At 49.0% G+C, this 25956-nt stretch overlaps 1 protein-coding gene across 2 annotated transcripts in view; it reads left to right on the top strand.

Annotated features, from left to right (window-relative positions):
• The first annotated feature begins 1044 nt into the window (after positions 1 to 1044).
• The window catches only part of LOC144168692 (glycoprotein-N-acetylgalactosamine 3-beta-galactosyltransferase 1-like), a 129289-nt gene continuing 104377 nt past the window's right edge, over positions 1045 to 25956 (top strand). Inside the window, exon 1 of one of the 2 annotated variants that reach the window (XM_077697627.1) lies at positions 1045 to 1358. In XM_077697627.1, coding sequence (XP_077553753.1) covers positions 1297 to 1358 — 62 coding nt within the window. In that variant the 5' untranslated portion in view covers positions 1045 to 1296. The remainder of the gene's footprint in view (positions 1359 to 25956) is intronic. The other variant, XM_077697631.1, reaches the window with a different exon arrangement.

The following is a 25956-nucleotide window of genomic DNA, read 5'->3' as shown; positions in this document are numbered from 1 at the left end:
TCATTCTTCTATAAATATTTACAAAGACTTTATTAAAAGTGTCGGATAAGGGTTTTCCTAATATACCCTCGCCGTTAAGATGTGTGCTACGAGGTGAAAGCTTGGGAACGTTGCAGTTTAAAACAGAATTTAACCTTTTCCGCATAACGCCTCAACATCTGGAAACTGAGCTGAACATACTTTTATGATATTTTCGCCTTGATCTTTTTGGGCTTTTATTTAGACGATTTATTTTAACCTGGAATTCTTCAAATAGGTGAAGATCTCTTGTTCCGAAAAAAGTGACTAAATAATATGTTCTCTTCTTGTATTCTTGCGTGAAGTTCAACGTTAATTCAGGGTGTACGAACTTTTGTTTTGCTTCGATTTAACCAACATAATTAAAAAAAAAAGCTGCATGAATTGGCTTTAGTACGTTAAGAAACTCTTCGCAGACCTTGTTTTACAGCTGTATCCCATTTTACTTTCGATAGGTAGTTTTATCAATACGGTGCGCGCGCAAGAGAGAGAGAGAGAGCGAGAGAGCGAGCGAGAGAGCGAGAGAGAAAGAGCAGACACTCCCCCTCTCTAGGCCACGCGGAGAGGGCAGGTGCTCGTGCGCCCCACGGGCTGCACGGCTGGCAGGCGCCACCCGGAGCGGTCGTACCCGCCCCGGCTCCCGCAGGGGCCGCCGCTTCCGCTTTACACGCTGACTGTGCACAGCGCCCTCTCTCCTTTCATTGAATAGGAGCCGCAGCCGCGCGTGGCGGGTGGCATACACCGAACCAGCTTTTCCCAGACCGCCCCATACTAAAACCACCAACCACCACGTAAAGCACCATGGCTTTTTTAGAAAGTACTAATCGCGAACATATAACTTTTAATGCATGGAAAACTTTCTTGCAGTGGTTGGACGCAAATTTGTCCAAAGCGTTGCAGTAAAACACCGATTTACCTTTTGAGCCACCAATGTAGGAGCGCCACCTTTTGGGAAGTTACAAACCACATGACATATATTACCTCACTTTGTGCCTATCGCGCTGCGTCGCGGCTACTGCAGCGGATACGTTATGTATATGGTAGTCTCTTGCGCGCGGTTACCGCTGCTTGGTGTTGTTCGTTCCACAAAGTTGTGGTAAATAGGTGGCCGAGTGGTCCGTGACATGCTACGCAGTTGTTTGCGTTCTCGGACATGCGATGCGGACGTTTGTCCTGACCGGACTGCTGGACACGGCCGGATGCTGGTGAGCGGTGCGACCGCCTCCCGCGATAGTTTCTCCCCGGAGTAGTGCCGCCGATGGAGTGCACGCACGAGGAATGCAAGCGCGGCTGCCGCGCTCTGAGCAGCAAGCACCGCGATCGACGCCTTGGACTGCCAGGTGAGCGGACAGCCGTTGCGGCCTCTGCGGATGCGTTTTCAGCCCACAGGGGCGTCGCGCGTCGACTCCGGTGGGCGGCACGCAGCGGACGGTGTCAAGGGATGGATGCCCAAGATGGGAGCAGCTGTTTTTTGCGGGCCGGCGGAGGCGTCGGTGCCATGCAGTGAAACCCACCGCCGCACCCGTACAGTGTTCGAGAATGCGAGTCGCGTGGAAGCTGTGTGTCGCGCATTGCCGCTGCTCTAAACGCGTGTTTCGTTCAGTTCCTACGGCTGTTGTCGCCCCCCTGCCCTCAGCTTGTGCTTTCTCGGTGTGCCTCGCCTCCTCCGCAGCCCGTTACGAGCGCTGTGTGTGTTGCGGAACGAGCGTGCGTATTTTCTTACGGCGCGCAGCAAAGTGAAAGCCCATCGTTCATGCATGAGCGACTCCGTTGAGCAGGCAGTCGCGAAGTCTGTTCTGCCTAAAGTAACGCAAGTGCAATTCCGGGCTGGCCTCTCTTGCTTTGGCCGACACCGATCTCGATTAATTTTCCGTCCCACGCTCAATGGGCCGCGACGGGCATTGCGGCAGCCTGGCTCGCTCACCGGTTTGATCAGGCGTTTTGAAAGCGTCTTTTTTTTTTTCTTCGAGGATATATCGTGCATTCTGCAGTAAAATCAGCGAACAATCTCGCCCTCATACGCCATCTCCACAACGTTGGTTCCGATGCTCCACACCAACAATTGTCAAATTGTACGCACTCGGGTATTTCTCCTTAGTTTTTGCCTCATCAAGAACTGCTCGCATCTGTCCTGCCAGCCGACACTGAGTGTTCAAATGTTTCCGAGGTATCATTCTAACCAGAGTATCCCCGAGTATCAGAGTGTCCCTTCAGAGTATCCCCGAAGTCATAGCTGCGAATCTTAAAAGGAGCAAATCACAAAGTACGCTTTGGCGCATTCGAAAAATCCCAATAAAAGTGTGGCGACTCTCCGGTCACTTTCTCGCGTTTACAATGTCAACGGCCCAAACTTTTTCCTCTGTTATTTTTCGATTGAAAAGTACAGCCAAGGCGGGAATTGCAGGAGAAAAAATCTCCAGCTACGGAATTCTGGCGGAAGCGGTGAATTTCCGGCTACCACGAGGTTGCAAATTTGTGCCGACGCACTTGAGCGCCCTCCACTGCGTTCCACTCCCCCTTTTGTCACACAGACAGCGAGTTTTTTGCTAGCGCAGTAGACTTTAGGGAGGTTCCCGGCACCATGCGTGGTCAGTGTGGTGCGATGCGGGTAAGGAAATTCTAAGGAAATTCGTCCTGTCAGTAGAAGCAGCTGCGACTCAACAGCGTTGTACACAGAGGCAGAAGCTGTCAGAGGCCACTGACAGAGGCTCACGAAGATAAACACGCTTCTGCGATTGTAATGACCAATCTTCCTCTGTTCGATCGCATGCCCTGAACGCCGGCATAGGATTAAAACATGGGGCTCCTCGATTATCTGCCCGGAACATTTGCGGACTGCCAATAGGCGATATTCTCGTGTTTTTCCGTTTTTTGTCCGTTTCAAAAGTGTCCGTTTGGAGCAAGCCCTGATTGGCTAAAAGCGAACACCAGGATGTGACGCCGTACAAGCACGGTGGAGCTATGAGCCGCGGCTTCTCGGAGCAGACGATTTTTCGTCGCCTTATTGGTTCGCTGGCAGAACGATAAACACATAAAAGATAGTTAAAAAAAAAAGGTTTAGTCGTTTAAAATGTGTTTACAAGAACAGTTTCGCAAAGGGAAGCACGTCAGAATAAAAGGGATGCAAAACGGACGTTCTCAAAACGGACAAACACGAGAATACCGCCCCAGGACGTCGTCTGGCGAGCGCGATATTCCAATGTATTCATATGCGAAACCTGCAGCCCGAAGGCTGCCCGCGGACTGTACAGGATGACTTGTACTGGCTACTCTGCCCTTGGGACCTCGACCATTAATGGCGTCGCGGCGGACATGACGTATACGAACGTTTTAGTGCTTGTCAATACCCGTGAACTTTTCCGAGTCAAAGCAGCGCCATTGGGCGACGGAATGGAGTTAAACGAGGTATCAAATGCAAATTCATCTAGGCCTTCCTGGAAAATGTTACACGCTTTCAGTGTCGGTCCCACTTCATCTCAGCCGTGTCGATTGGACTATAATCAAGCCCATCCCCGAATACCAACCTGGTGGCCGTTCCAACCCTGTCAACTACCGCCCCACTGCATTCACGGGAATCGCCACGCTCTGCTTTCAGTGCTGGACTCTCGAGCAACGACGCACCCGCGAACGATCTGCAATCGAGATAAAGTCGAGATCTACAACCAACTCGCCGTAATCCCATCTTTGATGGCGGGCATTGCTTGAGAACTCTTAGAGAAGACAATCTACTCATGGTTTCACATAACCTGTGTACTAAGTCCCGACTTTTTCGCAATAATCATGGGTATCTAGCCAAGCTCAACCCGACTTTTAAGGAGCTTTCTTGGGATACGCGAATGCAGAAATTCTGGTATGCACGTATGTCTGTCTGTCAGACCATTTAAAAAAGTAATCTTGCAGGCGACGCACTACAAAACAGGCATTGTGGGCTAGGGACGGACAAATTCTCAAACATTCTGCCACCTTCGCGGTTGACTTTTCTTAGGCCTGGGTTTTTGCGATAGAGGCAAAAAGCGAAAACGCCCGTGTGTTCGAGATTTCGGCGCACGTTAAAGATCCACAGGTAGTCATACTGGAGCCCTGGAGCCCTCCGCTACGGCTCGCTTCATCGCCTGTGTAGCGTCGGCGCGTTAAATCCCACAATCAATCAAATTTAAGAGATAGATCGATTTAACCATCTAGATTGAGCCGGGAATTCTCTTTGCTCGCCAGTAATGTATACATAGGTAGGTAATGACCGGTACAATCGGCATTGATTGGCACGACCGCGACTCTATATGCGAGCAGTCGCAGGCACCACTGCGAGCGAAGCAAAGCTGGCAAGTTTGGTGATTAAACTTAGCCCCACCTGGCGGAGCCGGCCATCCCTACACGGCCGTTTTTTGGCACGCTGGCGCCCATTGTCGCTGGCAGCGATGGCCAGATCGGTATCTCATAAGCTGGTCGTGGTACAAACCGACGCAATGGAACGTTGTCCGGTACAGTGGATCTCCCGTACCGGGTGCGCCTGTACCTAATTTTATTCTGGCGTGTGACCAGCTGATGCAGGCCGCGCCCAAATGGGATCGAGGAACCTCCCACATCTCCCGCGTTGGTGCATCGATTCCAAGCCCTGCATCCCCCGCCAGGACAGAGGGCGTTTCGGGCAGCCCAGGATTCGAACCTGGTGCCTCCCGCTTACTAGACGAATGTTTTACCACTCGGCCGTAGCGCTTTTTTTAAGAGTCCGGCGTTCGTGCGGTGGTTTTCTCCTATGTTCCGTTCTCAGCGCTAGTACACAGTATGTGCCACCGAAGTCAGCTCATTCCATGAGACGCCCGGTGATCTTCCTCTTTGTTGATCGTATAATGCCCGATTCCTATACCCCCCGGCCAAACGTTCAAACAATTTCTCAATAAGAATTATATGTAGTGAAAACCGTTCCAAACCACTGAAACCATAAGGCTTGGCCGACAGATCAGACATGTTCACTTTATGCAGTGTTTGCGACAAGGTGTCAGTCAGTACATAACCGAAAGAGGCAGTGTTGTTTTCGAAAAAGAGCGGGTATGCTGTGTGCTGGAGAATTGAATTGAATTGAATTGCGAAAATCGGCAGTGCATTAAAGAGACACCGAAGTGAATTTTCCGAACTTCTGTTTTCACTTGAATTGCATAGACTGGCTCAAATGAGCACAATTTTCATCGTTTATCCGGTCGATAAAGCAGCATATAAGTTGTAAAGCTTGGAAGAAGAAATACTACAATGCGACATTTGCGGGGGCCCGCAGCAGCAGTGACGCGCATACGAGATGCAATGCTGATTGGACCGTGTCCAAGGCGGTGTCCAAACAACATCCCTGGCACCTGACGCTATTAGACAGTTTTAGTTTCACGTACGTAAGAGTTTTCACGCATGTGGAGAACGCAAAAGGTCGCCGTGAGTCTCACCGACGTACGTGAGATTCGAATTGTTACGTTGCGGTCTTGCGTTGCATCCGTCTTCATAACATGGCGGCGCCCTGCCCTCCCGCTTCGCAGCGACAACAGCTTCGTCGCTAATGCTTATGCGAAACCGCCTTCTAATTTATTGATTTCGCCTTCAGTTTGCCCACTATTACCCTCAACCAAAGTTTCAATCGAAAAACTGCCTTTGTTTTTCAAATAGAAGGGCGATTTTTCAGCTGTTGAGCCTGACGAAGAAGCGGTCGTCAAAGCAACGGGCTCGCAAGAACACGAGCAGCTGCAGCCATGTCTCTGCCTGTTGGTAGATGGCGCTGGGAATAACGCACGGCTTAGGGAGCCTACATAAGCCGCGCCTTCGTCGTTTGAAGGCGTGGCTTATGTAGGCCCCCTACGCACGGCTATGGGCGGAGAGCGAGTGCATCGAGGCGGCCTACGCGCGCGGTGCGTCGCGTACGTGTAACTACAAGAGCCTCAAACTATAGATGCGCGTGGGCTACGTATACTTTTTCCGTTCGCGTACGTGAACTCTGTACGCACGTAAACTAAAACTGCCAATCGTTGGCTGGGCGTTCTCGATATCTCAGTAGTCGGCATACCGTGTTACCTTGTTGTCGGCTGTAAAATGCGTCAGGTAAGCCTGTCAGCACGGCTTGGATATCGCAACGATCACTAGCCGAGGCGTACGCAGTAGATTAACGGCCCGTGCGTCAGCGGAGACGCTTAAATGCAATGCGCTTTTCCCCACCTTTGAAGCTTGCCTGGATCGTGCCTGTGTCGTAAGAGGCACGTTCGCACCAGTCCAAGGGTCGGCTGATTCTGGACTGTGCCCGCAAGCAGTCGGCGCTTATGGCAACACGACATCATCGAGAAGTCGCCAGCGCGTCAGTTTCAGACTGCACACGTTCTGCAAATTCCCTCGTGGAGCAATGAACGTTACACAGAGCAAAAATGGTCTATTAAGTATAGGAAACATTGCCCAAGAACAAATAAATCAACTTAAAAAAGAAATATGCGCTATAGGGGATTGGAACTCGCGAATTGCAAAACAGTAGACCCCGGCCACTCGGCCATAAACAAGCGCTGTCAGGAGCGGAAATATAGAGTACATAATCAGCCCGTTTACATTTTTATTCAGCTTTAGCATTCCAAGCAGTTTAGATGACTGTTTATTGAATAACGCTCGTGCAGTAGGCGTCTCCTATATTCCCACAAATATCTCGTATCTAGTGACAGCGCATTTCTTTGACAGAAAAGCGATGAAATGTGTCGTCGTGCTGCTGACCGCCGTGCTAATTCACACAGCGCAGAAAGTGCTCTCTGCACCTTGGTTTTCCGCTGTACAATAAAAGTTTTGGTTGATTTTAATTCGTCAGTACCTGTATTAACTTCACCGACTCCTCTCCCGCCTTTAATTGGCTGTAGCTTTTTCTATTAGCGTACCAGTCAGCGGAGCGGCACATTTGCGCTCGCGTGGAGGTACAGTGTACAATCTAACCTACTAAAGGCACATTCTTCCAGGGGAAAATCGTGCCATGGCTTAGTTTCAAGTGAGCGAACAAATTGCGACGACCCGCCGGCGGCCGGCTGACTAAACGCTTGGCTGACTTATTCCGTCGCAGGGTCGGCGCGCCTTGCAGTGGCGCAGTCAAGTCAAACCATCTCGATTGAGCGTCGAACGAAACGTCAAAGGAAATCGGCAAGGAGGATGCAGAGAGGAGGACAGCATTTTCGGACTTATTTTACGGCTGAATAAAGCAGCATAAGCGCAGCGAGAGGGGTCGAAACATGGCCTAGAGACTCCAAGTAGTCCCGTTTACAGGTTTACAGAATGCCGCTGTGAGTTCGCATAAACACTGCCGTTTACCAGACACGAAGCAGTGCGTGTTATCTGATCTCTTTTGACTCTGCGCATTAGGTTCCGCTAAAGGTACCAGATTCCTCAGACCCCAAAGTGGGACGGGGGATTGGCGGTGTGTAAGAAAGAACGTGACATATCGCTTAAACGACAAATTGCACTTTGTAATACTACATCTGCACCATGCGGCCTTTTTGGTGATGAAGGGGTTAACAGCGTACAAAGACGACGGCACAGAAAAAGAGAAGATAGGACAAGCGCTTGACTTGTCTGCTGTTGCTTGTGTGTCCTCGTCTTTTCGCGCTGTTAACCCCTGCATGATACTCTACAAACTAGCCCACCAAGCCCTCCTCGTGGCGTTCCTGGTCTTCCGCGTCTTTTCCTGGACAGTAACTGATAATTTTTGCTTGAATGAATTGCCCTCATCAGTTTTCATTTTGCTGATTTGTCTGTAGCACCGACTTCACGTCATTAGCATTGCTTTGAGTGGGGTTAAATGAAGCTGCCTCTTCTCTGCAATCCACATCTTGTTCATCTAGGAAATCAGCCTTTCACTGGTGCGTTTTTGCCTGTCGTCGTGCACATGGCGTACTGAACAATTGTCTTGATATTGTGGAAGCGCACGTCATTTGATCCGAAGTGCTGTAGCACGTCCCTTCCTCCAACGTAGAACGGTGAGCGGAATGGCTTGTTGGTACACTGTGTGGGAACGCGACCCTAGCGCGTTCCCTTTGGTTCGGCTTCGCCACACCGCTTGCTCCTCGCGGGAACTTGCTCGGCAAGACGTCGGCGATCTACCTCCTCGCCGTAGGAGTGTCTTTAAGCCGGCGAGAGCGCGCGGGATGCTAGCTGCGGGGGGGAGTTGGAGCTCGGGAAGCGAGGCGAGAGGACGTGCCTAGCGACCTCCTTCCTTCGAGGATCGGGCAAAAAGGAGGGCGACAATGGCTGCCATCGGCGTCCGAGCGAGGCAAACGCGAGCGCGCTGAGGCGGCGCCCCGGCGATGACTGTTGTCGCGGTGAGTCGAACCTCTCGATTCCCTTAAATTGCCCGGGCGAGGAACTAGATCCTCGCCGTCAACCAGCTAGCCTGCATGCTCTTTGAATGTTTATTATCCTGTAATAAATGTCAATGAGCGAAAACACTTGTCGCTTCCTTTGTTCCGGTGAGCCACGGCCCGCCGCGGCTGGCGCGGTACAGCGCGCAGCCGCGGGGTTGGGGCAGATAGCTTGCTAGCTGGGCGAAACGAGAAGACGAAGACTGATTAGTCTCTCTCGTCGCCGGTTTTGCTATTGCAGGGAAAAGTAAACCAGTCTACTTTAACCCCTCTAAAACCCCACAACTGTAACTTGAAGAAAACAGCTCAGACGTTGGAACTGAGCAAGAAACATGCAACACATGCGTTCTGTTGTGTTTCTTGCTGGGTCGCGTTGTCTGCGCTGTGCTCTTGAAATTCCTCAAACGGTTTCTTTTGGCACTCCCATTTCTCCAGCTTTTTATTCGTGACCAAGGGCTTCATGAAAGTCTTCCATACTTTCGGCCAAAGGCAGGACAAAACGCTTCGTCTCGAACAGGCTGCCGGGACAGCGGCACCGCCGCCGTAATACCAGGACATGTCCGTCTAAATAAGGACGTCTGGTCACTTTGGAATTTACCTGTGAACGGTAATAAGGCAGCGTGCCCGCCGGGGCCGAAGGTCGATCACTCCGCATTTTGTAAACCTCCAGATATCGTACAAGAACTGCGTTCCTCGTCCGGAGTAGGTTCAAGTGCATGGTATAACGATTGATATGGTAGATAAATAGACCGTAATTGGCAGGGGACTTGCCCAGCTGCCTGTAGAGAGACTAGGGAGGCACTATACTGCTGTGCAATGGTGTTATATCGCGTTTCTGGCTGCTCCAAGCCTTCTACAAGAGGCACTTTTGCCTGCTCCCGGGACTGCTCCCAAACCATGTACCCTGTTCCACCCCTGGTTTTCCGCCCTCTCGTCCGACTTAGCTCCAGGACGCCCGAAGGCATCGTTGCGGGTCCAGGCATCATCAACGTATCATCGTCATCCGTGGGGGCCAGTGAATCGTGGCTACGTCTTCATCGCATTGCTCATCCGCATCCAGTCCTCAGCTTGCCTTCCTTCCTTCCTTCCTTCCCGATTAGAAGACGGCCTCCAAAACTGTATTTGTGGTAGCATATCGGCTGCAGCGCTCATAATGCTTCAAAATCCCCCCACCCAACCACTGGTATCTTCTGGGTTCTGGCCCACCCTGGGGTGAAAGGCAACGAGGTGGCCATCAGAGCAGTACGGGAACTTACTAGCCCTGCTGGGCTCACCGCAGCTACCAGCCACGGTGTACGGTCGACACACGAACGACTGCTGTGCTAGCAAAAAGTCATCAAGCATTGCCGTCTCTCCCGCCTCCGCTATCCCTCTGCGCACGCATCCACTGGCTGACTGGCTGCGCTTAGGTGAGCTCGTATGACCAGGCCAGTTTCCTGGCCTTTCGTCCCCTCGTCCACGAGTTCCAGCCCTCTCGGTTCTCTTTCCCCAACCGTCCCCTGTGTGACTGACTGCCTCGACACGTTCACTCGCCCCCTGCGGGCCTGCTCCCATCTTCACCATGATGCAGTGGCAGCTCGCGACCGAGGCTTCAACTACTTCCCTCTAGATGACCGAGCCGTCATGGTCGCCGCCATTCTTCGGCCGGCGGCCACTATACGCCGTCCTAATCCGACTTGCTTCGAAATAGAGGGATTTTTTTTCTCTCTCTCTTCCTCTCCTCTCTTCTCTTCCGATATGCCTCAGGCTTTTTCCGAAAAGGTTTTCGTGCGCGGGAGTTCCGGCGACCCTCTCAATTATGCATGCACTTTTTCTAGTTTCTGAATGATGCAATGGACTAAGAAAAAAGGCTGCTTTTCTTTCTTTCTGAGTGCAAAAAAAAAGCAGTGAAAGGATTACGTAGTGGTCCGCGCCTGTTCAAACAGCTCCAGTGGGCGACGGACGAAGAAAGAGGAAGTAACGGGAACACGCCGTACTTTGTCTCCGCCCGCTCTTTTTGTGCAGCCCAGAAAAGAGAGGAGAAGACAACGAAGGCCCACGTTGTGGATGCCTCGGTTTGGAGTGGCAGAGTTGGCCGACGGTTCATAGAAGCGCGGGTTTGCTCTCTCTAATTCTAATTGAAATGCGTGCATACAGCTGTTAGCATACGGAATACGCTGAATGACAAAAGCTGCCCCTGCGCCACATCACTGCAACCATCTCCGCACGTGCGCAGGGAGGGCGTTACTGCGAGTATTTTCTGAAGCACACTGCAGAAACATCCGCAAATGTAAACCAAGCATACTTAATGCTCTTGCGAGCGTAAATTTGTGGTGTCGGATAGGTCGCCGCAGTGACTGTTAATAAAATCGCAAAAATTGGGGTTTCCAGTTAAAACCCCGTGCGAGATCTGCGGTTGTAAAAACTACGTGACCTAAAAGCTTTAAGTGAGCAGTGCCTATATAGGCGTCTCTACGACGCACCAGTTTCCTTGAAACACCTGGGAAGGGACAGCAAGGAAGTCGTGAGTGGTACCTGCGACAGTACGCCGTGATACTCCGTTTCAGTTTCAGTTTCACTTTATTATTGGTAACAAAATATACAATGTGTGAAAAACACTATACAGAAAGAGGTCCCGGAATTTAGCACTGTAATGAGACCCCTTGTAAGTTAATGAGTGGAAAAAGAAAAATTCTGAGCAGTAGCGAAAGTTATGAACCGCGTGTTATTCAAGGAACGCAATGGAGTTATAGAAAAGAAGTCATACAAAAAAGTAACAGAAAAAATAACAGTCTGCAAAATATTGCGTATAATAGTGAGTGGTGAAGTCACATATTTAAATCACATTAATGCTACAAAACACTGCCAATAAGGTGTGAAAACATGATGCAGAACATTATACGTACACCATTGTAAATTAATGTCTAGAACATTACACTTCAAAATCTACAGACAGGAAGTTCAATGGCGTACGATTGTTCAGATACGTATGACCGCAGTAATGTTTCGAAAGCTGGAAGTGCTGGCGCAGTTTTTACTGTGAGGGACAAAGTGTTCCAAAATTTTATGGTAGTGAATTGCTCAGTCTGTAACCAGTAATTTGTCTGCACTTTTGGTAGGAAGAAGTTATTCCGCCGTGAACACCGCATGACGGTTGGGTTATTTTAAATGGTCGGTGCCAATCACATTTTTAGTGACTACCAGGAGTCCTAATTAAAGGGACACCGAAGTGATTTGTCAACATTGCGGGATTTGTATTCCGGAGTCCATAGACCATGTTTCGACCACTCTGAGCGCGTTTACGCGAATTTATTTATTTATTTATTTATTTATTTATTTTCAAATACCATCAAGGTCACTGGGGACATTACAGAGGGTAGTGGGGAAAAATTGTACAATAAACAAGTAGTACAGCGTATGATGCGGACATAAGACCATGTCCAGAACAATCAAGAGAATATTACCGTTTTAAACATGAAATCCAGACCTATGAAACATCAGAAAAATGCGCAAGTAGGGCAGCTTTGAACAGCTTGTTATCATGTATCGACACTAGCGGTTCGGGAAGGCGATTCCATTCACTCACAGTGCGGGGTAAAAATGAATGATAAAATGCGTTTGTTTTGCAGGGGAACGGCGCAACTTTGTAGCGATGATCGACGCGGCTTGATATGTAAGATGGGGCAGATAAAAGAAAATCGTGAAGATGCACGTGGAAATAAATTTTGTGAAACAAAGATAATCGAAGCATCTTGCGGCGCAACGACAGGTTAGACAGAAACAATGTTGATTTCATAGAAGAGACAGTAGCAGTGCGATGATAGACAGTATGAAACGAGCCGAGCGGTTCTGGATTGCTTCTATCCCTGGTACTAGAAATTCGTGGGCTGGGTCCCATATTGAGGCCGCATACTCTAGCTTTTGGCGAATAAGTGTTTTATAGAGTTGTAGCTTGATGCTAGAAGAGATTGACGAAAAGGTGCGCTTCAAGTATCGTAATAAGCGGTTAGCATTGTTTGATACATACGTAACGTGTGGATCCCATGAAAAATTATTTGAAATATAGGCTCCTAGGTTCTTGTGAGAGCTTACGACGTCAAGAGTATGTTTCTGTAGGGTATAGGTTGAGGAAGGTGCATTAGTGCGTCATACATGCATCACTTTACATTTATTTATGTTCAAAGTCATCACCCATTCGCTGCACCATGAAGATACAGCGTTTAGGTCTGACTGAAGTGCTAGGGAATCGTTAGCGTTTCTTATTTCACGATAAATGACACAGTCATCAGCGAAGAGGTTAATAGAAGAATGCACACGAGATGGGAGGTCGTTAATATAAATTAGGAAAAGGAGCGGACCAAGGACCGACCCCTGTGGAACTCCCGAAAGAACTGGGGACAAAGAAGAGTCGAAATGATTAACGGTTACAAATTGAAAGCGGTTAGTAAGAAAACAACGCAACCAGGCAAGTACAGTAGTATCAAGGTGTAGCTTACTTAATTTCAGAAGCAAAAGCTTATGTGAGACCTTGTCGAACGCTTTGCCGAAGTCAAGAAATATGCAGTCAACTGCAGCGCCACGATCAAGAATGCTATGGAGGGAATGAGTAAAGCATGCTAGCTGAGTTTCACACGAATAATGTTTGCGGAAGCCATGTTGTGACCTGTGGAAACAGGAATGACCGTCCAAGTGTGCCGCAATTTGAGATGATATAATGTGTTCGAGGATTTTACATGAGATGCAAGTTAGAGAAATAGGTCGGTAGTTATTGATGTGTTGCTTAGAACCGGATTTATGGACCGGAATCACCTTTCCGATTTTCCAATCTCTTGGAAGAATGCCACATTCGAGAGATTGTTGAATAATTTTAGTCAAGATAATTGATGAACACGTTTTGGTGTTTTTGAGAAACTTTGAATTGATATTATCGACACCGGAAGCGGAAGACAGCTTTAAGGTATCAATCACTCTAGAAACACCAACTGGGTCAATAACAATAAGAGGCATTGAACAAAACTCAGAATCACTAACATTTGCATCAGCAAAACAATCGCTAACTGAGAAGGATATCGAAAAAAAATCATTAAAAGCAGAACAACATTCAGAAGCAGGCAAGGTGTCGCCATCGACAGGACTGATACTGATATCGTCCTCCTTTTCCCCTCCCATAACTCGCCAAAATTGGCGCGGATTAGTACGGAGCATCGACGGTAATGTTCGTTTAAAGAAATCTTTAGCTTCTCGCACAGCACGAATGTAATTCGAGTTCGCGCGGAGGTAAGCTCGCCATCGTTCCGGCTGGTGTGTACGCTTGGCAACGCGAAACATTCGTTTTTTTCTTGTTGGCGAGTTTAGATAGTGTCCTATTGTACCAGGGTGCTCGATTATTTTTTATCGTGCGCATGGGAACATGCTTATCTGTTAATTGAAGTACTTTTGCTTTGAAATTATTCCAGTTTTCCTCTACAGAGTGATTTGTGAAATGTTCCAAGAATTCGTCAACAAAGTACGATAGTTCCGCGTTAATCGAGTCGTAGTCTGCTTTAGCGTAATCACGGATGTACTTTACACGCTTTTTTAAACATGACACTGGGAAAGTTAAATTAAACTGGGTCAGTGAGTGATCACTGATTCCCGGTAAAACTGACATAGAGGTGACCGCGTCAGGAGACGATGTCAGAACAAGATCGAGAGTGTTAGCGGAATGTGCAGTACACCTGGTGGGTTGAGTGACCATTTGGGTGAAGTGCAACTCAGAACAAAAATCAACAAATAGCTGTGGTTCGGAAGCTCTAATGCCGGAAACGGGGCCATCAACCGTCCAAGTTATGCTGGGATAGTTGAAGTCGCCTAAGAGAAAAATCGGTGACTTAGGGAAGCGGACGGAAATGAGGTTTACAGCATCATGAAGGTTGTTAACAAAGGAATGGTCACTGGATGGGGGTCTATAGCACGCTCCGATTACGATTTTACGATCCTTGAGCGCCAATGTTACCCATGTGATTTCAATATTGCTGGGTACCTTAACCGATGATGATGCTATATTTGAGTCGACTGCTATTAGAACACCGCCTCCCGATCTAACGTCTCGGTCACAGCGGTAAAACTTATATTTCTTCTTACATTCAAGAATCTCGCTGTCCCGTATTTTATTAGACAACCATGTTTCCGTTAATACAATAACATCTGCTGAGCACGAATCAATTACTGCGCTTAGGGATTCCCGATTTTTTAACAAACTATGAATGTTTGTGAACACAACCGATAGTTGGACGTCTGCACCACTACCCCCCTGCCTGGCCTATGTTGAAGTTTGAGACGTGTTGGAAGGATGAAAAGATGGTTCTTCAGCACCGGTTCCGGACTCAATTTCACAGACACTGTCAGATGCTGGGTGGTACATATAAGATTTCTTTTAGATGATTAGTTTGTTATAACGCACAGAAAATTGTTCACCGCTAGCTTTCCCGAACTCGATAAGTTTCTTGCGTTCAGTGCGAGTAGAAATGCAGAAGTATTCACTTACAGTGATACCAGCTGTTTTCAGTGGAGATTTGGAGACAAAAAATTCGCTTTTTACTTTAGAACTGTTAAACTTGGCTATTATTGGACGGCATTTATTTGGAAAAAACTTTCCTAGCCTGTGGGCACGAGATATGGCTTCGTCCGACAGTTCGATTTTGAGCGCAGAGGAAATTATGTCGCGAACTTTCTTTTCAGAATCAGCCCACGTTTCCTTCTGCTCGTCAGCAAACCCATAAAATATCAAGTTATCGCGTCTTGATTTATCTTCAAATTCATCCAAACGGTTATGAATGCCGGCGGTTTCTTTATCTACAACTTCAGTTACCGCACGCGCGATTTCAATCTCGGCACAGTTTTCAGAAGCTGCCAGTTTTTGTTCAACAGCTGACAACCTGTCATTTATATCGGCCATTTGCTTCTGTAGATTTACCTGAATTTCTTTCACTGCATTAAGTTCTGAGAGCACCTCCTCGTGACTTTTGTCTATTTTAACGTTAATAGATTTCATCAAAGAAAGGAGCTCATTGGAGCCCTTATCCTCCTTCGGAGGCCCGAGGTTCATTTCCACATCCCCCCCCCCCCCCCCCCAACAACAACATGCACACAGTCACAAACAATGCTAAACATTGTGGTGGGGCAGGGAAAGAGCAGCAAGCAAGTATTGCTGGATCGCTTACAATGCAGGGTAGGGCTGGGACTGACCTGCATCGAGAGGCAAAACAAGTTTTGGCAGGACCGCATGGTTGCTGCTCTCTCCTGCCCACTGACGAAGAACGACGAAGGTTCGCTTTTATAGGCGACATATCTGGTGATGTCAAAGACGATGCCGATGTTGGAACCGTGCACTGGGGACGAGGGCCTGAGGCAAAGTTCCAAGGGCTTTCGGTCGATGTGGCTGGGCAACGTTGTTCCGGCTGCACCGCTGGACTGCGCATGCTAGAACGGCACCAAGGGTCTGATGACGCGACATGCAGTCTCGCTGGTTCACCGGCGACGCACATCGATAACACCTGCACGAGAAGGAAGAGCGTGTTGAGCGGCGTCCGCATGGTTGCCGCCCTCCCGTGCCCACTGTTCTATTTAGTGCCCACTGTTCTATTTAGTACCTTCTATTTAGTAGAAAAATCAATTTAAATATGCCGTCCTCCTCTCTGCACCCTCGCCCATTTTCTGTGGCGTTTTCGCGTGACGTCAGGAGGAGATGAGCTGGCAATTGGCTGCGCTACTGCACGGCTCGCCGACCTTCCGACAGAGTCAGTCGGCCCAGCGTTTAGTCCGCCGGCCGCCGACGGGTCGTCGCAATTCGCTCGCTCAGTTAAAACTAAGCAACGACACGCTTGTGAATGGAAGAATGTGCCTTTCTTTACTTTGTTAGTTTGTACACTGTATCAAGCTCCGAGTCCGGGTCGCTCCACACAAACGCTGCACAAGTGCACATGCGACGCTTCGCTGACTTTACGCTAGTAGGAAAATCTAAGGCCACTTAAAGGCGGGAGAAGTCTCAGCGAAGTCAATATAGGTACTACGGTAATAAAATCAACTGAAACTTTTACAGTTCAGCGTAAAACTAGGGAGCAGGAAGCACTTTTTTGCGCTGGGTGAACAAGCACAGCAGTCAGCAGCACGACCACACATCTGCGAACGCTTTTCCGTCTAAGAAATGCAATTGCTAGACGTTCGATATTGTGGAAGCTTGCGGGACGCTTACTGCACGAGCGCTATACAACAAATAGTCACCTAAGATACTTGAAATGCTAAAACTAAATAAAAGTGTAAACTGGTTATGCATTATATACCTTCTATATGCAACCTCGACAGCGTTCGCTCGTGGCTGAGTGGTCTGAAGCGCTAGGGATATTATTTTGCAAGTCCCAAGTTCGAATCACCGAGGGGGGATGTTTTTTTTTGTTGGTTGACTTTTTTCGTTTGCGGCCGATGTTTTCTAAAATGAGTTCACCATTTTTGGGCCGTAACGTTCACTGCTCCACGAGCGAGTTCTCGTTGGCGTGCTGTTACCACAAGCACCGACTACTTGCGGGAAGTGGGCACAGGCCAGAATCAGCAGACTCCTGGCCTGGTGCGAACACGCTTTTTACAATATAGGCATGAGTGAGGAAAGCTCCGAACATGCATGAAAAGCGCATGACATTTGAGCGTCTGCGGTGACGCGGAGGCTAGTAATTGCTACGATTGCAAGCCGTCCTAAGAGGCTTATTTTAGCGTTCACAGCCGACAACATGGCAGAAGTGCGGTACGGCGATTATTGAGATATCGAGAATGCCCATCCATAGCCTCCTTTATAACGCCTTGTGCCCGCTCAGTGCCAGAAATTCCGCAGTTCTCTGTGGTGGCGCCGTAATCTCAGGTTCTCCTGTGGTGGCGAGGGCACGGCCACCATTTGTCTACTCACCTGGCAACAATGAGTGGTTTAAAAAAAAGTTGTCAAGGCCCTTTGCAAACAAAAAATAGGTGTTGTATAAAGGCGACGCTGGCTCTAGCACTGACGGGCAACCCTGTTTGAACAAAATTGTATAGAAATTCAGGAAGCCAGAAATAAAACCATCTATAATGAACCATCTTATTGCTAGGGTGACGCTAGAACTTAACAGTGTAATTATAAAAGAGATGGTCTTTCTCGGGCCACCTTGTTCGTTCGTAAGTAATTTAACGCAAAAGATTTTTTTGTCTGCGTTTCCCTCGATTCAGCCAGAAATGTTACGGGTGAGCTTACTAGTGGGTTTGTGACCCACTGAGAATTGATCGGTTATTCGGTATGTCATTGGTGAGGGAAGGATGAATGTACCGGAGAGAATTAGCGAGAGAAACAAGCTAAGTGCATGCTGAATGTTTATCCTAAGCGTATATAGGGGTTCTCAAATACTGAGCATCGCCTTGAGCTAAAGCTTGAAGTCGTCATTTTTAGCGCAGCAGCCAGGCATTGCCGATTACCGCGTCGTCAATATATCTACGGGCAACATTTCGTGGACCAGGGGCGACGGAGAAACAGGGAAGGGATGGAGGACGGTGGGCGCGTACCTTTTCGGGGACCGTAAACAGTGTTAACCGTAAATAAAAAAGGGGAGCTCAACTGTTTGGCCTTCTTGAAACCCAATTTAATTAGTATGACTAAATTACCACTAAACACCGAATCAAGAATCATTATTTTTCACTTATGAACTCCTATAGAGCGGGAGAAAAGTTAACTGGCTCTTATCGCAGTGACAACCATCAGGTCATGTATACATTTTGTTGGAAAAGTGAACCCAAAAGGGTGAGCGTGCAGGCGGAAACAGTACACTGAACGCACTTTAGTAGTTCTGCGACGCCAGGCATAACGCTTCGGTCTTTAATACTGGCTTATGAAGTTCAAACTCGCCATTTTGCGGACTTTTGTAGCTGCAAGACGCTATCGTGTAGCAGACGACGCCTAGGTGCGTTTTAGTTCACCTCCGCCTTAAAGGAGCCATGAAGAGAAAACACAAGTTTGGTTCATTCGAAAGATTGCCTCGTTAGAACCATACTGACACCACTTTTAACGCAAACTTCGCTCAAATCAGCTACATAATTAGAAAAAAAGGGAATCGCCATGCGACCCACTAGCTCATTTCCCGCAACAGAACCTATGATATCATACTAGAATGCTCTGCGATTGGCGGAGGCCGGCAAAAGCAAACGAAAGTTAGGCAGGGCTTACCAGTTTGCATAGTGATCTATATGCCCGTGAAACATACTGCACATTCCTTTTATGACACTAAGAACGGTGGAGTAAATGGTTGAAGTTCCGAACGAACACGCAAACATGTACGCCAATGCGTACGAAACTACCGCCGGCCGAGCTGTTCATCTCGCCGTCGCGCAGACGAATTTTCGGGTTCGAGGCTCTTCGGGGCCGACGAACCGTTCTAGCTCGCACAGCCGCGACCTAGCTTGGTATCTTAATCCCTTGACAGGAAGTTGGCGTCATATCGCCAACCAGCAAAGGTAAACATAGAAACGAGGGGAGTGAGGAACAGCAAGCAGCGACGAGATAGTGCCGCTCGTCGCAGAAGTTTCGGAATGGTGGTCGTGTTGGCTTGCTGCTGTCGCTACGAGCTCGTTTTCAGTTTACAACCACTGAAAACTTCAGTTTGTTCGAGTACTTTACAATGAAATTCCTTTGCTGCATCCTGAAATTCCCATGCAAATCGTCGAGGGAGTGCGACATCCCTGCCCAAAGACGAACCTCGGCAAAGCAAGGGGCTACGTTTTGTGAACTTTGCAAATGGAGGAGAAAGGCAGCTGAAGAAAGTACGAGTGTGCTCGCTTCGTTTCCGACGAAGTAATTACGGCAGGGACCTTTACGTTAGCTCACTCCTGGGACATGCCACCGCTCGTCGCCGACTTCGTCAAATCGCCGTCAGAGCGCTCTGACCTTGGAAAAAAAAAAAAATACCGTACACTCCGCGTATTGATGCTCGTACCTTCCTGGTCGGAGCAGAGAGCTCGCGCGAACTGGCACACGACATCGGCCAACTGGCATAAGCGATACTGCACCTGAAATTGAACTATTATTAACCGTAAGAAAAATACGGCACACACGTACCAGTCTGTATTCGTCCATCGCGACGGGGCTGACGAGGCAGCGGTGCCGACGGCTGGGCGTTCGTCTGTTGTGGCTATCGCGGAATGGTCGCTTTCCGGTCCATCCGCGTATCCCACAACTCCTGCACTTAGAAGCATTGAGCGTTCAAGTGGTGTGAGATTGTTAAATGCAAGCCCGAGCTTCTCGGCGAGAGTTTTGTTCTCCGGATCGGGCGATTCCATGACTAGGGCTGCGGGTGCACTAGGTTTTACTAGTATTTTTAAAATGGCCGCCGTCTCGGTTTCGGCACGAGTTCCGGTTCCTGTTTGATTTCCGCGTGTGGGTGCTATATGGAGTCGACATACTAAGTATATTTTTCATGCAGCGGCTCGTATGACGCCATTGTTCACGTCACGAAATGTGCAATTTAGCGGGAGATTTAAAATTTTGGCTTAAATTGCCTTATTTCTCAGTGAATAAAGCATCATTTGCTTCCGGGAAAGCGCTTAGGGTACTATGAACACCTAATCTTTCTAATAAAACAAACTTTTGTTTTGTCTACCTGGCTCCTTTAAACAGTAGCTCGCATCGACATGGCCATCGAAAAACCTGGGAACTTGTCGCCCCCACAGTGAGCGGGCTGCCGCAATGGGTTTCGGGGCGAAATACCAGGCACAGTAGGTTATATTGGCCTCGAGGACATACCGTGGCGCCACCTACGAGTGACGTCACTTGTAGGACGGCGACTCGTGTTGTCGTCTGCTGCAACACATTTCCCGTGCGTATGCGGAAACGTGTTTTCTTGTTGTGGCCACCGTCTCGCCCCCTCCTTGTGGATTTGATGCAAATTACCAAAAAAAAGTTGTCTGTAAACCAAATAATCCAGACCAGCAATCAGCGACTCGCTTGTTCCCGGCGATACCGCCGCGTTTAGGTAGTTGCTACCATCGCGACCCACAGCTCTTACATACGCAGCCAGCTAACGCCAAGGACGATGCAGCTGATGCCGAGAAAAGTACGCTGTTAATGCATTATGAAATACTTGTGACGGGACATGTGTGTGTGCAAGGAAACACCTTGTAATAGCGACGGAAACGCGTCGCTCACTGATGATCTCACCGCGCGTACTGCTCGTATTGCCTGGGAAATGAATGACTACGCGAGAACGGTGATCACGTGGCTTCTCCGCACATGCTTGAAGGTGTTGTTATGGTCTGCAGTTTGGCTTAATCAGTGGCTATTTCCCCTACGATGTTTTTATAGTCATGCGGGGATTTGATTAACGATCACTGCCGTACCCTGTGCCCTTCACGAATGATGTTTACTTTTGGCGACAACTTGTCCGCAATGTATGAACGGTATGAACGCGAGTTTTTAACGCCTTCGAGCGGGTTTGTACACGCTATATTTAGTTTTCATTAGGTGCTCGGCGTGGTCATTTATAATTGCAGCGTGTTTGTATGTTTACAGTGAGCCGGCCTTTCTGAACCATCAATTTCGAAACTCGCGACTGCTCAGAGAAGGCGAGGCTGCGTACGAGGCGAAACACGCCGTTAATGATTTCGGGTAATGGGAAGATTTAGAATAGGAGAACCGAGCGTTGGGGGCCGCCAAGGAGCTAGAGGAACCCAAATGCAACGCGCGCGTGCGCGACGGGAGGGCCTTCCCCAACAGCTCGCAGCCGGCTTCGGGTGCACGTAATCGGATGTTGGGAACTTTAGGCTTGGCGTCGCAGCAGATATTTCATCGCCGTTAGAGTTGCGAGTGACAGTCCCTAACAGAACGTTTCACCGCGCTGGGAACTCTGTAAGCGCGGTGATTTCCGTTGAAGCGATCGACGATCAAGATACCTGCACGGCCTCGGCCGATTCTTGCGCGCAAGCATAGCCATCCTTCGTCCGCTCGCCGCACCGTGCGTGAACGGGCCGGCGCTGCCGAGACCGACATACGCGGCCGGTCGGCGTAAATCGCGGCAGATATTTGAGCATCGCTTTGGAAACCACCGCTGATGACACTACCTATCAGAATTTTTCATTACACTAACATCCGCTTTCACCAATCTGGAACATATTTTCCACGACTTGTGTGATTTTAAAAAGCGGCGACAAGTTGCTGCAGCCGCGACCTGCGTCGGTTCGAGCCGCACCGTCGGCTGTGCGGGCAGGCACGGCGGGTGCGTGTGCTTCTGCGAGCAGTTAACGCTTCACGATTTCCTGCTTATACATTTCTGCAAACAAGGGAAATCTAGAAACTTGACTCGGCGATCGTCGTAGTCCACATTGTTGATCGGGGAAACAAGCCGCTGCTACGCTTTGGTCGCATACGTAATACACCACCACGCTCATGGTGTTTGCGGATGATCTACCACAGTTGATACGGTTATAAAGTCCCCATGAGGTCGAACTGCGCTTGACGCACTGAGAATTAACTTTAAACGAAGGAAATTAACACGAAAATACTTTTAGAACGCGCTTCCTAAGCGTAGTGTCACGCGCTGCAAGCCAATTACGCAGCAAGATAGGAAGAGAGAGAGAGAGAACAGTCTTTAATGAAAACTGGCGATGTCAGCCCAGCTAAGATGCCTGGCTTGCTACGCCAGATGAATGCGATGACGATGATGATTATAATGAGGAAGAGGAATACATTTGATTTGAACTAATTACAAAGTCTGATCAAGACTTGTGTCTTTCAGGTATGCCAATAAGGCTTTCGTTGCACGAGCGACACGTTTGGAAGAGTTCCAAGGACCTAATACGTCCCTCAGTTCTAGTTTTGCGGACAGCGGCCGGCCCAGCGACACTGCGAGAGACACTCTTTGTGTAGTAAAGCGCACACAGTCACATATTAGGTGTTGGAGGTCGTCACGCACACCACACTGTGGGTACAGAGGCGAGGAGGACTGGTTGATTTTGTAGCAGTAGTATCGCGTGTAGGCGACGTTCAACCGCATGCGGTGCAGTACTGCTTCATCATGCTTGGAGAGGAACGGTGATCCTACAAGTGACGTCAAAACGATCGCAGCGCCGGCCTTTCCAGTGGTGGGCCTCGCGGCCAATAGGAGGCTATGGCCCATCCAACGATAACGTCGGATGTCAGGCATGTTGTTTTACAGAACCGAAACCGAAACTTGTTTGAATGCTGTCTTCGACATCGTCCAATCACGGTGCATCTCCTCCCGACGTCACAGCCTTTAGTTGGTGCGGCCGCCACAGACCGCACATGGTGGTTTTTATTCTTTTGGGCTTTATAAAATAATTATCACCTTATCAGCCGTATAAACGATGAAAAGCGCGTTAATTTGAGCCAGTCTACGCAGTGCAAGCAAAAACGGGAGCTTGAAAAATTCACTTCAGTGCCCCTTTAAATGATATGCGGTGATCACTGAATTGTATTTGATGAGTTCATCTATGCGTAAAAGAATAAGTTGCAAGAAGAGTGGTGTAACCTGATGATTCAGGGAATTTGATTTTCTATATGCTGCAGAGGAGTTACATGAAAGGGGTATGTTAATACCCAAGACACCATACTGTAATTAAATAGACTGTGGATGAAGGCGTAGTATAGCGTGATGAGAGTTTGTGTCGGAAAGTAATGGCGGGCTTATATTAGGACCGTGATTCTATAGGCGGTATTGCGGTGTTTTTAGCGAGTTAGTGCAAATTGCGAATCAGAGGAAAGGGCCTAATTCAATACCTAAAAAGCTGCAGTGTTGTGATGGGTAGATGGCATGTGTGTCAACGTAAACCGGAGAGATGTTACAATGCGTACTCTGTTAGTAGAGGTAAATACCTTATAATGCGTTTCTTTGTGGAAAAAATGCCTTTTTTTTGGCATCGGTCGGTGACCCTTATGAGGTCGCCATTGAGCTTTGAGGTTAGTAAATGTAGGTTTATATCAGAAGCGAGAACAGTGGTGTCGTCGGCATATAAGAGACAATTAGTGATGGATGATAAGCAGGTGGGAAGATCGTCGATGTAAATAAAAAAAATAAAATTGGCCCTAGAAAGGATCCTTGTGGAACACCAATGTTCCACGAGGATCTTGTATGTTGGGTATGATAGCACTCCCGATATGCTAATTGTACGTTCCAATATTTGGGGTCGGTAAAGTAAAGCCGGTCGATCCGGAGTCTAACCGGGATGAATACGGGCGGCGTGCCGGGCAGTATTTCATTTCCAGTGACGTGGAAAATACGAAAAGCTAGCGCGGCCGCGGCCCTGCTGCGTATACGTCTTCGGAATCTTCTGTCAGCCTGTCAAGCCGTCAGAGGCCACAATTGAAAACTGTGTTGAAATACTCGGGAAGCATTTTTTGCCGACTCCGCCTCAGGCCTTCGCTCGCAAGTTTCAAATTTCATTCACGGTTGCGGCGTGCCCGGGACGAGGAAAGAGAATTTTCTGGCAAGCTTCAACAGGCTTGCAAACGCATGTGACATCGGCCAATTCAGAGGCACAGTGCTGCCCGACCGGTGGCATCAAAGGCGAGACTGTGCAACGAAGATGCGGGTAATACACGGCTTGACGGGTGACCAAGCTGGGAAAACCGTGGTTGCTATGCGGCCTCCTTGCTACAATTTTATGATGCTGTCGGCTTCCCATCCACTTGGGCGCCTCGAATGTGCCTGTTACGCGTGCAGTTTGTTGGCCGGAGGCACGGAAACAAAGGTCCGGAGCTGTGGAGCCCGCCGTGTGGCAAACCAGTGGCGCCGCGTGGATTCTGTTCTCCAACTGCGAAATGAGAGGACGTCACTTGGCTGCAGGTGCGCGCTGGTTACGGAATCGACCATACCTGCAGCACACGGAATACCTTGAAGCTCGCCATTCCTTGGAGTCGACGCCTCCCGTTGACGAGGAAGTTGGAACCATAACCGGTGCGCGTTATAACATTCCACTACTCATGACTACAGGCCGAGACATTAAAAAAATAGCGTAGTGGGCGCCACAGTCAGAACAACGTTTAAAACAATTACGCCTCTTCAGAACAGTCAGGCGTCTCGTTCTGTATGACCCTCTCAACAGTCCTGGCCTCAAGGCGGGGAATGTTGAAAGGGTCAAATGAACCTTTCAGCCCCTAGTCTTTTTTTCATTTAATGCCGGTCTTCGACGCAGGCCCCTAGTCCATCTACTGTAAAAAGATCGTGGCTGCCCAGTTTCCTCGCGCTCTGCTGAAGCTAAAATACGTTGCTTCAAGATGCTGGTTAATCGTGTTCTCCCTGGTTTAATTGTGTCTGATAATGAACCCGCATTTTGTGGACGAGAGGGAAATAACTTTATTTGGTCCGGAAGGGACGCCTATATGGGCCTGTGGCGCCGTAGACGACGGCCAAGATGCCTTGGCTTCTGGCGGCGTCTTCGGCCCTTTGGACGGCCCACTGCTGCAATTCAGTTTTCGCTGTGTAGCGCGAGCGCGGTCTCCCATTGCTCCTTAATACTGATAATAAATGTTCTTTCTGAATTTACGAAGTATTTTCTCTGTTAATAGAGGCATTCACACAGCATGTGAGCCAGGCTTGCGAGCTGGGGGCAGTGTTTACATCAGCCGTCGTGTATTTCCGCTTTTCTGATGGAGGCGAAAAGCAAAAACGCCCGTGTGTACGAGATTTCGGCGCACGTTAAGATCCCCAGGTGGTCAAAATTAATCCGGAGCCCTCCACTACGGCGCGCCTCATCGCCTGCGTTGCGTCGGCGCGTTAAACCCCCACAATCAATCAATCAGCCGTCGTGTATTTACCCATGGCAGTGCCGGTAGAGCCCTGTGTTGAGACGAGCGGAGGCGTCTCCACGCCACTTCTTGCGTCTTGATGAGCGAGCGATCGGCAGCCTAATAGTCTCGTCTTTTCAGTTTGTAGTGATCTAGCACGTCTCAGTGAGAACGGAGGCGATCATTAAAGTTCTGGGAAATGTGCGCCGCGTTGCGAGGGCTCTTGGTGGGTGAGATGCCCTTCGTTAACACATTCTAGTTAAAACATTCGTTAACACATTCTAGTGCGGCATGTGCCGAGATCCGTATCAAGGTGGTTATAGTGTTTCGGTTCCTCTCGCGGCGGCTAAGGACCCTGAGCAGCGCCACGCTGTAAATTCTTCCTTAGTTGCGGATTGCTGTCTGGGAATCGCGAACGATTTTCCGTGATTCGGTCGTTGCTATAGGGCTAGCGCAATGGCCTGTTATTCCTCCTCCGGGTTTCTGGTGAGCATGGAGCAGGTGGCGAGAACTTTTCCCGAGCAGTTGGTGAGGACCGAAACCATAGCTTCACGCTGTTTGTAAGTTGCTGCGTCGGTATGAACAACTTGCGGATCTCCTCAACGTTGCTTCTCGACCGCCTGGGCTCGAAGCTCTCTGTGCTTATCGTTGTACAGTGGGTGCATGTTCCTGGGAAGCGCTGGAACACAGGTGCCTTTCCATAGTTCGGCCAGGATGGAGAGCTTGTTGCCGAAGGTCTTCTCGTATCGTATGGAATGCCGAGGCTATCTGGTAGTTGCCTGCCGATGGCCGTCTTGGTTAGGCACTGGAGGTTGCGGG

Source organism: Haemaphysalis longicornis, unplaced genomic scaffold, assembly GCF_048455015.1.
Source record: "Haemaphysalis longicornis isolate Haplotype H1 unplaced genomic scaffold, Haemaphysalis longicornis Haplotype H1 scaffold_2, whole genome shotgun sequence".
Classification (NCBI taxonomy): Eukaryota; Metazoa; Arthropoda; class Arachnida; order Ixodida; family Ixodidae; genus Haemaphysalis; species Haemaphysalis longicornis.
Note: the sequence above shows the minus strand (reverse complement) of the source record. Positions and strands in the feature narration are given on the sequence as shown.